The 15,754-nt window shown below is 46.7% G+C and overlaps 1 protein-coding gene across 1 annotated transcript in view; it reads left to right on the top strand.

Moving 5' to 3' along the window:
* The window catches only part of FAM20A (FAM20A golgi associated secretory pathway pseudokinase), a 54,481-nt gene extending 38,768 nt beyond the window's left edge, over positions 1–15,713 (top strand). Inside the window, exons 2-11 of the mRNA XM_049859242.1 lie at positions 600–784; positions 1,916–1,966; positions 4,031–4,109; positions 7,434–7,526; positions 8,340–8,455; positions 9,017–9,197; positions 10,251–10,360; positions 10,771–10,852; positions 11,573–11,632; positions 12,888–15,713. Of these exons, the coding sequence (XP_049715199.1) occupies positions 600–784; positions 1,916–1,966; positions 4,031–4,109; positions 7,434–7,526; positions 8,340–8,455; positions 9,017–9,197; positions 10,251–10,360; positions 10,771–10,852; positions 11,573–11,632; positions 12,888–13,152 (1,222 nt within the window). The 3' untranslated portion in view covers positions 13,153–15,713. The remainder of the gene's footprint in view (positions 1–599; positions 785–1,915; positions 1,967–4,030; positions 4,110–7,433; positions 7,527–8,339; positions 8,456–9,016; positions 9,198–10,250; positions 10,361–10,770; positions 10,853–11,572; positions 11,633–12,887) is intronic.
* Positions 15,714–15,754: the final 41 nt, after the last annotated feature.

Raw genomic sequence — 15,754 nt, 5'->3', positions numbered from 1 at the left:
AATAGTTAGAGCTGGACTGATTGATTGAGCTACCCTGGATGTTGTGCACCTCCTTCAGTGGGGCCCGTCAAGTATCGAATAGGCCACTCTTTGGTAGGAATGTCATGAAGAGAATGGGAGGTTGGGTTTGATGATCTTTCAGGACTCTTCCAACTCTGAGATCATTACTCAGTGGTCTTGGTTTACCTTACAGTTGCTTCTTTGGTCAACGCCTTCTGTTTGTATCTCCTCTACCTTGTATGCTTGTCTTTGCCCTCATCCATGATGTTGGGTATCACAGTCTGGAATTCAATCCCTAAGTCTTTTGTTCCAGTTGGCTGTTTCAGAATCAAGGTTGTTCTGGGAAGACTCATTAAGCAAATGCTGTGCTTCTTAGGGTTTTCAATGGCTGATTTTTCAGAAGTAGATCACCAGGAGCCTCTGGGTGGATTCAAACTGGCAACCTTTCAATTAGCAGGCAAGTGCAACACCCAGGGGCTTCAGGCAGCACAAAGGCTGGTATCTACTAGGTGCTTCATAAACTTGTTGAATAACAAGGTGCATCAGCAGGTCCTTATATTCTTGTTCCACCAATAAGAAAACTCTTCCTGATCTTTCAGACGACACAAGATGTACAAAGAGCAGCTGAACCTCACCTCCCTGGACCCCCCACTGCAGCTCCGACTCGAGGCCAGCTGGGTCCAGTTCCACCTGGGTATCAACCGCCATGGGCTGTACTCCCGGTCCAGTCCCATCGTCCGCCAACTTCTCCACGACATGGGGCATTTTCCCACCATCAGTGCTGGTGAGGTTCGTGGGATCAGGTGGGGTGACTTTTTCCCAGACAGGCTGGGTAAACCATATCAGGCCAAGCTTCAGGGAAGTATATTAAAGGGTTGACTCTGACAACACATAGATGGAATAATAATTATAAGAACATAGACATTGATCTTCTTTCCTTTTGAAAGAGATCTTGAAACTGTAATCTCATCACAGCCTCATAAGGGAAGCATAAGTAGGTGTTCTTGGCACTTACTTAATGAAAGTCATTGCTACCTTTTATTGAGTGCTTCCTTTGAACATGGCAACCCCATGTGTGTCAGAATAGAATTGTGCTTTGTAGGGTTTTCAATGGCAAGTTTTTCAGAAGTAGATCTCCAGGCCTTTCTTCCGAGGTGCCTCTGGGTGGATTTGAACCACCAACCTTTCGGTTAGCAGCACACGTAGCATCACTATGAGATGGAGTCTTTTCGCCAGCAATTGAGTCTTACTGGTTTCCTTTGAAAGGAGCCCTGGTGGTGCTGTGGTTAAAGCAATGGACTGGTAACTGAAAGGTTGGCGGTTTGAAACCACCAGTGGCTCCACAGGAGAAAGATGTGGCAGTCTGCTTCTGGAGAGATTTATAGCATTGGAAACCCTATGGAGTCGGAATCCACTCAACAGCAACGTGGTTTTTTTTTGTTTGTTTGTTTGTTTCTTTTGAACGAGGCAATATATTCTCTCTTATACAATGACCTTATGACATGGTCAGTATTAATGCTATTTTACAGATGGGAAAACTGAGATGCAGAAAGGCTAAGTAATTTAGCTAGGACCTGGTGGTGGAGCTAAGATTCACGCATAGGTATGCTGGCTGATGCAGGCCATGCTCCCAAGCACTATGACAGCCTAAGTGACACATTAAGTGATTAGCAGTGCATCAGTCTCCTGGCAGGGTGTGTCCACTGAAGACCCCATGAGCATGGGGACTGGGATAGAGCAGGGTAGAGAATGCAGCCAACTAGAGCTCCAGGAGACCCCTACTGTGAGGCAAAGGGCCCCCAGCCACATGGCAGTATCCCCGTCCCTTGGTCTGCACCTGAGTCCGGGGCCCGGTGTGGGTTGCTCTCTCAGGAACAAGGCTAGGTGTTCTCACTGCCCTTCTTCTCCTTCACAGATTACAGTCAGGACGAGAAAGCCTTGCTCGGAGCGTGTGACTGCACCCAGAGTAAGTGACCAGCTCCCTTGCTGTCACAGTCATGCGAACCCCAGGTGCTGGCAGCAACATGCCCCATCCTGGGGGGGGGCCTGGTCAGGAGCCGACGGGGCATGACTCTCTGCCTTTCCCAAGGGAACTCAAAATTGCCTCCCTCCCACCCACAAAGAGGAAAAGGCAAGGAAGAGGGACTCTTGCTGGTCAACATATGGCCCGAGGCCCAGCCTTACCTGCCTATCAGGAGCTTGTTAGAAATGCAGCTCAGGCCCCACCTCCCATTTTCCACATCAGAATCTGCCCTTTAACCAAACTCTCAAGTGATAGGAAAACATTTTCAGATTTAAGAAGCAGTTGTACTAGGCAGTAGTTCACACCCCCAACTGCATGTCTGTCACCTGGGAACTTTTGATTCCTGGTCTGTACCTCCAGGTGTTTTGACTCGATTGTACAGGTGAGGCCCAGGCTCCAGAATTTTTAAAACTCTCCAGGTGATTCTAATGCAACCGAGGTTGAGACCCATTGGGGTAAATGGTTAATAGAACTGAAAAGATAGGAGTGAGCTAGAGCAGAGCTTCTCTGCCAGGGAGCTGGGAGTCCAACAGAGATGGGCCTGGACTCTGACCTGCGCAGGGCCAGAGTAGCCAGGACAGCCCTGGGCACCCAGTCATGAATAGCCTCACCCCTGTCTTAGTCGTCTGGTGCTGCTATAACAGAAGTACCCCAAGTGGTTGGCTTTAACAAAGAGAAACCATTTTCTCACAGTCTAGTAGGCTCGAAGCCCAAATTCTGGGTACAGCTCCAGGAGAAGCCTTTCTCTCTCTCTCAGCTCTCAGGGAAGGACTTGTCATCAATCTTTCCCTTGTCTAGGAGCTTCTTAGCACAGGGACCCCAGGTCCAAAAGACACATTATTCTCCTGGCTCTGGTTTCTTGGTGGTATAAGGTCCCCCTGTCTCTCTGCTCACTTCTCTCTTTTATATCTCAAAAGAGATTGACTTAAAACAAAACTCAATCTTATAGATTGAGTCCTGCCTTATTAACATAACTGCCTCTAATCCGGCCTCACTAACATCGTAGAGGTAGGATTTACAACACACAGAAAAATCACATCAGATGACAAAATGGTGGACAATCACACAATACTGGGAGTCATGGCCTAGTCAAGTTGACACACATTTTTAGAGGACGCAATTCAATCCGTAACACACACTGATCCCAACGTGTGGAACACACATCAGAAATTTCTACATATGATCTGAGATGACAACAATTTAGAGGGGCTGTAGGGTCCGGGGCTTATCTTTTCTTTCATTAAACGAATCAGCTCTTAACTCATGGTGACTCCCTGTGTGTCAAAGTAGAGCTGTGCTCTGTAGGATTTTCAATGGCAGATTTTTCAGAAGTAGAGATCACCAGGCCTTTCTTCTGAGTCCTCTTGATGGACTTGAATCTCTAATCTTTCGGTTAGCAGCCAAGAGCATTAACCGTCTGGACCACTCAGGGACTCCCTTCTTTTATTAAGCACCAGCCATTTGCCATTTGATAGACCACAAAGGCAAGGGAGACTTGTCCCCACTCTCACGGGGCTCACAGCAGGGCCAGGACAGGGGGAGGCAAGTGAGACACCAAGTTTCAGGAGGCAGCTCTCACTGGTCTCACCCTAGCCCCAGCCCTGGCTTATGGTCTTAAATAGGGAGAGTTAGGGAGAAGCCGACCAGTTTAATATAAAAGAACAAATGGCATAACCACAGTCTCTGTGGGTGCAGCTGAGGCACAAAGGGAAACATTTTTTTTGGCATTTCCATTGGGCAGCTATCTGGGGAAACCTGTTTTGGGTTGCCCTTTGTCATACCAACATAAAAACTATTGTCTTGAGCCTGCGGACACACTCTCCATGGCCTGGGACCACGGAGATCACCATGCAAGCTTTGAGAAGCAAATCTTGACACCTAGTCTTCAGGGTTTTATTAAATAAGAGAAAAAAGAGGAAGTCAGCTGGGTTTATTGAATTAACAAAGGGTCACAGCCCTGACCCTGCACTCAGAAACATCGTTAATGCACCCTCTATCCCATTCCAGTCGTGAAACCCAGCGGGGTCCACCTGAAGCTGGTGCTGAGGTTCTCAGACTTCGGGAAGGCCATGTTCAAACCCATGAGGTAAGTGACTGCCTTCCTCGCCACCAGTCACTAGATCCATAAATTGCATTCTCTAAGCCTGATTGGTACATTACCCAAAAAAAAAAAAAAAAACATTGCCATCAAGTCAAATCAGACTCATGGCGACCCCGTGTGTTGCAGAGTAGAACTGTTCCATGGGGTTTTCATGACTGTCATCTTTAATGAAACAGATTGGCAGGCCCTTCCGTTGCAGCAACCCCGGGTGGGTTTGAACCATCAACCCCTTAGGTTAGTAGTCCAGTGCAAACTGCTTGCGCCACCCAGGGACCTACATTACGATGTCTCTAATTTTTAAAAGGAGGAAAAACGACTTACACCTACCGTGTTTCATTTGCGGAAAGTACTTGAACTAACAGCCTAAAACCTCTTCTCTTCTCTAGTCAATTAGAAACAAAATACAAAATTTTCTAACTTTAACCAGCTGGATTTTGTTTTTGTTTGTTTTGGAATATTATGCAAAAATTTCCAACCTTAGGTCACAAAAGCAAGTTTACCTATTCTTAGACCATAACACAAATTTTGATCCCTATTTTTATAAAATGTATCCCCAAACCAAACGTAGTTTCAGTTCACAATGTAAAATTCTTAAAAAATCATGTGTATTTTCCTATACATAATTTAAAGCAAGCAGCGTTTGTTCCTTATGAAGAGGGAAACTGGAAAGTTACCTTTGGAAAATATGTGTCACGGATATAATTACTGTATTTTTAAAATTTGTTGTTAGTTGCTGTCAAGTTCATTCTGACTCATGGCGACTTCACGTGGTTCAGAGTAGAACTGCTCCATAGGGTTTTCAAGGCCGTGACCTTTTGGAAGCAGGTGGCCAGGCCTGTCTTCTGAGGCGCCTCTGGGTCGGTTTGAACTGCCAGGTCTTGGAGATGATGCTTCAGAAAATTCTGAAGGGATTATCCATTCTGATGGACGGGATTCGGATTTAAAAGGAGACTGGGAAACCTGGAAGGTGCTTCCTAGTTTAGACCTTGGGCGATGCTAATTAGGAGAAGTGAGTCAGCTGAGCAAGGAGGGCTGTCCTGTTAAAATAGAATTCTTTTTAAAATCCTTCTAAAATAGAATTCCTCCTTCTAGCAGGGCCTTTCTGTTTCCAGGGCTAGCTGGTGTTTTTTGGCAAAGTGCATATCACTGTTTCAGTGGCTAAACCAAACCAAACCCACTGCTGTTGACTTGATTCCAACTCATAGCAACCCTGTAGGACAAAGTAGAACTGCCCCATAGGGTTTCCAGGAAGTGGCTGGTGGATTTGATCTGCTGACCTGTTGGTTAGCAGCCTGAGCTCTTAACCTAGGGCTATTTATTTACAGCTTTCTGCAATATTACATTTATTTATACTTAAATTGCTTGGGAGCTGTAGTACATCCCACAGGGTGGCTTATAAAATTATTCCAAGATCATCATTCTTCCATGTTTATTAGTATCTAGACAAAGTCAGCCTAGAGGCCAGAAGCCGCCACTCGATGCCCTTACCGGTTGGAAGGCATCACACTTAGGCAGGCTGGCACTTCTCAGGAACCCATTAGAGGTTTTAAAATGTATATAAATTAACATCCTCTACACTGGCCTCCTTCAAGCCCCTGGCTGGGCCCCCTCTTCATGACCCGGCTGAAGTCCTATTATTTCCTCCCAGTCACCCTAAGGCCCAGAACGTTCTCTGTTCTTCAAACTCCAGTCATATGAAATAGCATTTCTAAGGAACTTTCATTCTTGCCTCACATCCCATCTTTCTGAATCCTTGGACATTTGGCTTTATGCTCGCTCTGGTTCCCCTGACCAGTCCCATCTCTTCTGTAGAACAGTGTCTGCATTTCCTTCCTCAACCTGATGGATTTAAAAAAAACAGCCCCTATCACCAAGGAAGATCGCTGGGTGGCAGAAATAGTTTGTGCTAGACTACTAACCCAAAGGCTGGAGGTTTGAACCCACATACTGGTGCTGCAGAAGAAAGCCTTGGTGATCTGCTTCCATAAAGATTGTCGTTGTTGTTGTTGTTAGGTGCCGTCGAGTCAGTTCCGACTCACAGCGACCCTACGCACAACGGAACACAACACCGCCCAGTCCTGCGCCATCCTCACAATCGTTATGCTTGAGCTCCTTGTTGCAGCCACTGTGTCAGTCCATCTCGTTGAGGGTCTTCCTCTTCTCCACTGACCCTGTACTCTGCCAAGCATGATGTCCTTCTCCAGGGACTGCTCCCTCCTGACAACATGTCCAAGGTATGTAAGACGTAGTCTCGCCATCCTTGCTTCTAAGGTGCATTCTGGTTGTACTTCTTCTGAGACAGATTCGTTTGTTCTTTTGGCAGTCCATGGTATATTCAATATAAAAGTTTGCTTTCCATAAGATTTAGTTTATTTTATAAGATTACAGCCAAGAAAATCCTATGGAGCAGTTCTTCTCTGTAACACACGGGGGCATTCTACGTCAGAATTGCCTTGATGGCCGTGGGTTTAGGCTTTTTTGGTTTGGTTTTGTTTTTTCTATCACCAAGTAGGAAACTTGGTTTTGGTGGTGCCAATAGGAGCACCACTGTGAACATACCATGGACTGCCAGGTGGACGAACAAATCTGTCTTGGAAGAAATACAGCCAGAATGCTCCTTAGAAGTGAGGCTAGTGAGACTATGTCTCACATACCTTGGACATGTTATCAGGAGGGACTGGAGAAGGACATCATGCTTGGTAAAGTAGAGGGTCAGGGAAAGAGAGGTAGACCCTCAGTGAAATGGGTTGACCCCGTGGCTGCAACAATGGGCTCAAATATAGCAACGATTGTGAGGATGGTTCAGGACAAGGTAGTGCTTTGGTCTGTTATACACAGGGTGGCTATGAGTCGGAAATGACTCGATGGCACACAACAACATAGGAGCCCTGGTGGTGCAATGGTTAAAGCGCTCAGCTGCTAACCGAAAGGTCAGTGATTTGAGCCCACCAGTTGTGACACAGGAGAAAAGACCTGGTGATCTGATCCTGTAAAGATTTCAGCCTAGGAAAGCCTACGGGTAGTTCTACTCTTTCCTCTAGGGTCCCTGTGAGTTGGAATCAACTCGATGGCACACAACAACAATTCAGGACAGTATTTTGCAGGAAGCCTGGCTCCTTCTACTTTGTATTGTCTTTTCTTAGCCAAGGGAGCCATGAGCCATTCCAGATTTCTTGCTCCATGATCTATGTGTACACACAAAAGCATAAAGGCGTTTTGTCCATTTCTCTCTGGTCAAGCTTATCAGCTGTCTTCTCAGGCTCATAGCTGAGGTCTGAGTCCAGGGCGTGACTCCTTCCTTCCTTCCAGACAGCAGCGAGATGAGGAGACGCCTGAGGACTTTTTCTATTTCATTGACTTCCAGAGACACAACGCTGAGATTGCCGCTTTCCACCTAGACAGGTAGGGCTGGTCGGGCCCCATGATGCTGATAGCAAGGGTCAATCCAGGGAGAGGGAGCCAGGCAGACCCTCAGGTGGGGCCTCTCTGGCGTTTTTCCTTCTGGCTCTGTATCTTCTTCATACCTCAGCAATGCCTTCAAAGCCAGCATGTCCCATCCAACCCCGCTGATTGAGAAACACAAGGTCTTTTAATGTCACGAAAGGAATAACTTATAAAGAAACTAACTCTACCATCCTGGTCAACGTGCCCCCTCGAGTATGACATCGCCCTTTCCCCCACTTTCCTGATCTGAAAATGGGGAGAATGCGCCCACTCCCATTCAGCCCAGGAGTCTTAAGAGTGTGACCTTAAGAGGTGAAAGCACATTCCTAGACTTCCTAGGCCTTCCTGTTTGTCCAGTCATGTGACTCAGAGTGTAGTCCGTGGGCCACAGCATGGTGACCAGCCAGGAGCTTTTTAGAAAAAAGAAAAACAACTTCTCAGGCTTACCCTTGACCTACTGAATCAGAATCTGCATTTCATCACGTTAAATTATGGGAAGGCTGACTTAAAGCACAGCTGGGATGGTAGGAAGGTTTGCCCAGGAGGCTTTGTGGAATAAGGAGTCCATCCCCTTCTCCCACTGCTTTAGACCTGGAATTGCCCTGGGCACTCTCAGCTGAACACTGCAGAGAACCCCCCCTCAGCAGCCACCCTGCTGGGTATGGTCAGGGACACCAGCCAATTTGAAATGTGCACTGGCCTGGGAACAGGACATCTCCTCCCCACTGCCCAGCTATCCCTCAGATCTGAACATGGCTCCCTCTCTTCCAGGATCCTGGACTTCCGACGGGTGCCACCAACAGTGGGAAAGCTAGTGAATGTCACCAAGGAAATCCTAGAGGTCACCAGGAATGAAATCCTGCAGAGTGTTTTCTTTGTCTCTCCAGGTAGAGTACTGGTTAAAGCAATATCCTGGGTCTAAGGCTATGGTAGCCAGCACGCCTGCCATTGCTTTCGGCAGTGGCCTGACCCCTGTCCGTGGGACCCAGTGTGGGTAATAGATGCATTAGGGCGATGGGTGTATGTTGTCATCATATACTCCCACCTGGTCCACTTGAGCATAACACAAGATGAACTGTGAATGGGAAAGGGTTTTGGGTGAGATGCTAACTAGCCTGTGTGGGCATTGAACCTACAACGCTGACCTCCCTGGAATCACATGTTATCCTTCCAAGGTAACAAAGAACATTCTAATCATACAGCTAGGACAAGTGAGGCTGCGCCCCATGCATGCTTTCTCACTCTGAGACATTTGGAAATTGGTACCCAGGAGGCTCAGTTGAGTGGCATTCACTAGTCCCTACATCTGGAAGTGTGGTGTTTCCTTCTCTTTCTCCTCGCCAAGCCGTGCGTTCAGGGTTTCCCTCGCCTCCTAAAGGGTTGCTTGGGGTAGGAAGATGACACCCTCCAAAGCCCTCCTCGTTCCTTCTCTCTCCTCCATCCTCTAGCCAGCAACGTCTGCTTCTTCGCCAAGTGTCCCTACATGTGCAAGACAGAGTATGCTGTTTGTGGCAACCCCCACCTGCTGGAGGGCTCCCTCTCCGCCTTCCTGCCGTCCCTCAACCTGGCCCCCAGGCTGTCTGTGCCCAACCCCTGGATCCGCTCCTACTCGCTGGCAGGAAAAGAAGAGTGAGTCAGCCCCCTGGCCACAGCACCATGCCCTCGGACCTGAAGTCCAGTCCTGCAAGTGACCGCAGTCGCTGTCCCAAGGGCCTGCAGCTAACCTGGCTTTTGGACCCCAAAAGCTGCCTTGATCCTCCTTTGCCTTATTTCATATTGATCCTGGACCAGCTGGCCTGTGTCTGTTCTCTCCCTTTAGTTCATTTTTTCAGTTACAAAGAGCCTACTAAGTACCTAACACTAGGTGCTCGGGGATATAGAAATAATAGACACAGCCTCTACCCTCAAGAAGGTCCATGGTCTAGTAGGGTGGACTGACAGGGAACCAGATGATTACCACACAGTGGGATCCGTGCTGTATGTGAGAGGCACACAAGGAGCCCATGGGAGGGATACCTGCTTCACCTAAGCCTAAAAGACCTATCTTGTTCCTAGTTGTATCCCTAGCACTGACACACTCCCGTGCACATAGTAGGTGCTCAGTTAATATTAGCTGAATGAATGAATCAGTCTGTTGTTCAAGCCACTCTGACTTGTAGTGGGGAGAGAAGTAATCAGGGAAGAATCCCTAGAGGACACAACCTACCCTAAGGGACTTGTAAAGGCTGAATTAGAGCCAGCCAGATATAAGGAAACAAGAGGGGCGTTTTAAGCAGAGGACCATGTGTGAGAGAGGGGGATCCCGAGGGGTTTGGGAGAACTGGAAGGCCTGAGTCCAAGAGGCATAGTGAGAGCAGGTGCAGAGGAAGCAGGTGAGCGACACTGTACCAGCCTTACCCCAGCTGCCATCTTGCCCACCCGGTGCGTGGTCCCCAGCCATCAGTACAGTGCCTAGCACAGAGTGGAAGCTTGATAAATGTACAGTGAAAGGACCCAGAACCTTCTCACCACGTGCAATCTGCAGTCTCTCATGTCCTTGCCCAGGATCCTCCTGAATGTACCCACCTACCACCTAAGAAGCTGCCACCAGCCCAGGGGAGGGTTGGGAGGACAGGTATGGGGAGGGCCCCAACACCTTGCCATCTTGGCTTTTCCAGCCGTAGGACTTCTTCTCACCCTCAGGTGGGAGGTCAATCCGCTTTACTGCGACACAGTGAAACAGATCTACCCGTACAATAGCAGCAACCGGCTCCTCAACGTCATTGACATGGCCATCTTCGACTTCTTGATAGGTGGGTCCCTGTGCTCAGGGCACTTTTCAGAGGGCTCAGATGCTGAGCCGGGTGGGGTTCTCAGTGATGTTGGGAGACAGGACCACCTGGATCATGAGGACTGCCTAACCCTGCACTTCTCACATACCGCACAACTGGTGGGAGTCCAAAAGGGCAAAAGTTAACAAAGAGCTAGGAGCTGAAGGGTCATCATCCGTGAGGGAAGCATACAACCCTGCCACCAGGCCCAAGTGGGCCTTGGATTTGAAGCTAATTGTTCCCCTCACCAAGTAGGAAGGTAGGAAGGGTCACACTACACGTGGACCAGTGGGAGAGCCTAGGGCAAGGCCACAGGCCCAAGAGATGAAGAATCCCACCTTCAAGTGCCCACAGGGGCCAGCCCTGGCTCCAAGTTCTCCCCTTCTTTACAGGAAACATGGACCGCCACCATTATGAGATGTTCACAAAGTTTGGGGATGATGGCTTCCTTATTCACCTGGACAATGCCAGAGGGTACGTGTGACTTCCTGTGTCCCCACATGCCCCTCCTGCAGCCAGTCTTCTTTGTGCAGCTGCTTAGGGAAGCCAGAGGTCCCCAGGGTGAGAGGCCTCCACTATCACATTCCCTGTCGCCGCCTTGTCCTTTTTCCATTTCCCTTTTCCTCCTGATCTTTGCTAAGCACTGCATGATTCTCCTCCAGCTGAAGAGCACTAATGTGCCTCCTCGTGAAACAGACTGAAATTTTCTGTAATTTTTTACTAATGCAACGCTCCTGGAGGCAGAGGACATGGCTTTACTCACTGGCTGACCTTCTGTAGTCGATGGGTAGATGAATGAGTGAGCAAACCACCAAAGGAACTGCTTGGTTTTAACATCTTTGGAGGAGCCCTGGTGGCAGTCGGAACCCACCAGCCGCTCAGTAGGAGAAAGATGTGGCAGTCTGCTTCGGTAAACATGACAGCCTTGGAAACCTTATGGGGCAGTTCTACTCTGTCCCATGGAGTCACTATGAATCAGAATCAACTTGACAGTATCGGGTTTTAACATCCTTGGACACAGTCTTTTGTGACCTGATTGAGGAGAGGGCTGGAGAGTCAGCTGCCATGATCACTGGCATTTTACGGGGAGCTGTAATTTGAAAAAAGGTTGAGTAGAAACAAGGAGAGAGGAAATATTAAGGAAATGACAAAGAGGCTGGCTGGCCACCCACGAGCATCCGTTTCTTCCCCTAGGTTCGGACGACACTCCCATGATGAGCTCTCCATCCTCTCGCCTCTCTCCCAATGCTGCATGTAAGTTTTCAGTGAAAGGGCAGTTAATAGTCATGACACTCGATCCCACCTGCAGCCAAGCTCTGGAGGGAGGTCTTCATCCACTTTTTGTTGGTCTAGGTGATAGGTGGTAGAAGCGTGGCATGAATTCTTATACTACAGCTACAGAATTTTCCCCAGCAACATCTCTTAGACATCTGCATCCTTCAGCAAGATGAATTAGTATCTAATCTTTTAAACCTTTCACTCACCAACTTTAATCCTGAGCCCACTCAGATAATCACCTACTTTTGCAGAGCCTGACAAGTCTTTGATTTTACTCATCAGACCTCTGCTTCACCCAGCACTTACAGAAGCTCATAAATATTACTATTTGATCACCATCTAAGCAAAATCCTGATTAAAGTCCCATAAAACTCGTATCAGATTGAAAGCAAGCACTAAGGCCTTTGCTTGGCCACCATTTCTCTCTAGAGAATGTCTAACCTACTTCCATCTCTCTCTGGTGTTTCCGCCAGGCTTGTAAAATTGTCCACCTGCTCAGCTGCAGTATCCAGAACTAATTATAAATATGTAATTCACACCTAGCAAAACTATCTCATTCCTTCCCAGCTGGGAAGCTCAAAGCAGTGCATGAATATTCGTGGTCGACTTCTTAGGTTAACTTAAATGGGCTTCCCTCTTTGCCTCCCTTCCTCCCACCCAAGCAGGACAGTTGCTTTTCATGCCAAAGGATGGACAATCAAGCTGCTTACCCATCTGAGTCCAAGTCAGATTACCACATAAAAAGAAACCAAAATCCTAAACTCACGATTGGTCTCGTCCCATTTTCATCCCTGATTTTAGAATGTCACAGAAATATTACAAAGTGGGCAAGAAACAACTTAGAGGCTGGCATTACCTAGGACTTCTGAGATGGCAGACAGCGTCATCATTTCACCTACTAGAAACTTCCCAGTGTAATCTCTTTGGAGAATCTGTCACTTCTTTTTTGATGCCCTTAGCGACATCAGAGCAAATGCACAGGGCCCAGCACAGATGGTTCAACAGACCCTTCGCCAAAAGGCAACTGGGCAAAGGGCTGCAAAATACTGGATAAATATCACATTTTATTCATTGTTTTTTATCTGATTTTCATTAAAACGTGCTTGTGAAGACACTGGGGAAGAAGGTTCTCAGAACTTCAGCTACAACAGCTTTGTGGACATAGCAGTCAGTTCAAGCCAGTTACTTCTTTACATTTGCTTATATGGCTCTTATGACTTTGTCCTTTCAGGATAAAAAAGAAAACGCTTCTGCACCTACAGCTGTTGGCCCAAGCCGACTACAGGCTCAGTGATGTGATGCGGGAATCGCTGCTGGATGATCAGCTCACCCCCGTGCTCACAGAGCCTCACCTCCTTGCCCTGGACCGGAGACTCCAAATCATCCTCAAGGCAGTGGAGGGATGCATAGAGACCCACGGGGAAGACAGTGTCATCGCCGGCGGCCCAGCAGAACAGTCAGCCCCATACTCTGGCCCGGTTAAATGGACAAGTTAGGGACCAGAAGTCAGACGTCAGCAGTGGACTCCCAAACGCTGACCACTTCTCCCTTCCACCTACTGATGCTGCTGGCCATGAGTCATGAGCTCAGGAAGGACGTAGGGCACTGGGACTATTTTAAAACCACAAGTGGGATCCACTGAACTTGATCTTTTATTCTTGGTGAGTGGCTTCTAGAGAGAATTGCCTTGGCTCCCTTTCCCAGAAAGCACTGACTTCATAAAGGCCACAGACTAAGCCCTCTGGGAATCTGGATACGGGTCAGGCTTCGAAGTCTTGGAAGCACTGTTCCCAGGACAGTATTAACTGTAACGAATAAAATAAAAGGACATCAAGTGGCTATCTAACTGCCCTTCAGATCCTTATTGTGTCTACAGGTAAAAGGGTAATTCCTGGTCCAGATAAAACACGATCACCTGGCGTATCACAAGGAGGCTAAAAAACTGCAAACAGTAACCCGCGAAGTGGATCAAATGAGACTTCACACTTTCTACCTATGTTCCAGTCCTTGTGACCCAATCTGAATACAAGAATCCCACTGACTGATCTCAGATGACTTCTCAAATCCAGCCATTTCTGTGACAATGGACTGGTTTTCAAATGCCCCAAAACAAAAATTTTGTTGTACTTTACAAACTCACAGTACTGAAGAACTGACCCAAAAAAAATGCAATGCCATCTGACAAAAACTAAGTATTGGCTGTTATCTTTTCCCTCCTTCCTCCCCTAAACCAATCTAGAAGACGAGTTAACTGAATTTGACCACAACAAGCAGAAACCCAACCACTCCCATTGCTGTCAAGTCAATTCCAACTCATAGGGACCCTACAAGACAGAGCAGAACTGCCCCCTAGGGTTTCCAAGGTGCATCTGAATTGCCGACCTTTTGGTTAGCAGCCGTAGCTCTTAACCACTATGACACCAGGGTTTCCACAATATTCAGAGTACTTAAATACATTATTCACTTATCTTTGTGTTATTTTTTGACTAACAAAATTGAGGCTCTATCCTTGAGCCCCAGTGGCACACTGGTTAAGAGCTCAGCTAACCAAAAGGTCAGCAGTTCAAATCCACCAGCTGCTCTTTGGGAAACCCGATGGGACAGTTCTAATCTGTCCTATAGGGTCACTATGAGCCGGAATCAACGGCAACAGGTTTGGCTTTGGTTTGGTCATTTGTCAAAAAATATCAGAAAACAAAGGATTCCATCCCTAGTACTATCAATTCTTCCAACATGTTCATTTTGAACTATTGTTCAACTTCCATGAAATAAAAATTCTCCCGTCTCTATGTAAAACTGTTTCATGTTGTCAGTAACAACTAAAGAATCGTACAGTATGTGAGCTGGTGAGGAGATGAGTTTGAAGGAATTCATCTTAACCTTTTCTAAAGTCAGAAGGACAATTTGTTAAGTATGAAGTCGACACAAAGAAAAAAAGTACTTTGGAGCTCTATTAACAGATGATACAGAAAGCTCTCCATCTAGTGGTGGATTATAAAATCACAAAGCTACTCTGATCAGCTGAACTGGCAGAATGTTCACAAAATGAACACAATTACACTTATTAGCGGTTTTGCTTTTAGGTGGAGTCCAGATGAAGTCACAACTGTGAGCTTATGTTCTAGCTGTTTGTGTACACACTAGCTTCTCTATCAAAATTCCATGGAGTAAGAAGGGAGATTTAAGGTTCTCCTGCCTTTTAAATTCCAGGAACTACAGACTTTACTGGTTGGTAGCTACTATGACAGAAAACTTAGTGGGCATTTTAACTGCTTTTCCAGCCACTGCTCCTTACAGTCATTTTAGTCCATCTAGAAACACACCGCCAGAGTCGAAAGTACAAAGAGGGTTTAGCTATAAATTTGGCAGTACTAAAACTGACATGCTACTTCAGTTTCAAAATGTCAATACTTACATCATGAAAATACAAAAAAAAAAAAAAAAATTCTACATGAGCCACCATTTTGGAGGGAGAATTAAATGATAACAAACCAGGGCAGTCAACTCAGGAAAGTCTTCTTTATAGTCTGTTGTGATTCTGGAGGCTCTGATTTCAATGGGCTGGAGAAAAGGAATCGCTGAACCCAGACAAGGCACACACTGCCACACAGCACAAATTAAAGAACATTCTTCCAGAATACAACACATCTCCAGCTTCACTGTATGTGAAAAAACTGGTATCAATGTACCAATGAGTACAACTTCATCATCTCAGAAATCTGAGTAATAAGCTTCAGAAATAGGCCTTTATGTATGTCACACATAAAAACATAGAAAAAAAACAGAAATACCTAAATACATACGTTAAAGTTAAACCAAAGAGCACGCCAACCCAGAAACGCTGTTTCCCTAGTAAGTCTAAGAAAGGTCCAAGGCACCAGACCCAGTCTTGTCTTCAACGAAAAGGAAATTTTTGGCTTTTGATTTAATCTTTTCCTTCCATGACTCCACAGAGAAATCTGCTACATCTCAATTACCCTGTAAAGAAGGTGTGAGAGCCATTCTTTCACTAACGTGCTGAAGTGAGTATCACTGAAAATAAACACATTACTCTTTTAAAACACTGATCCTATAACATCACTTTTACTTTTCATTCTC

Source organism: Elephas maximus, chromosome 19 (assembly GCF_024166365.1).
Source record: "Elephas maximus indicus isolate mEleMax1 chromosome 19, mEleMax1 primary haplotype, whole genome shotgun sequence".
NCBI lineage: Eukaryota > Metazoa > Chordata > Mammalia > Proboscidea > Elephantidae > Elephas > Elephas maximus.
Note: the sequence above shows the minus strand (reverse complement) of the source record. Positions and strands in the feature narration are given on the sequence as shown.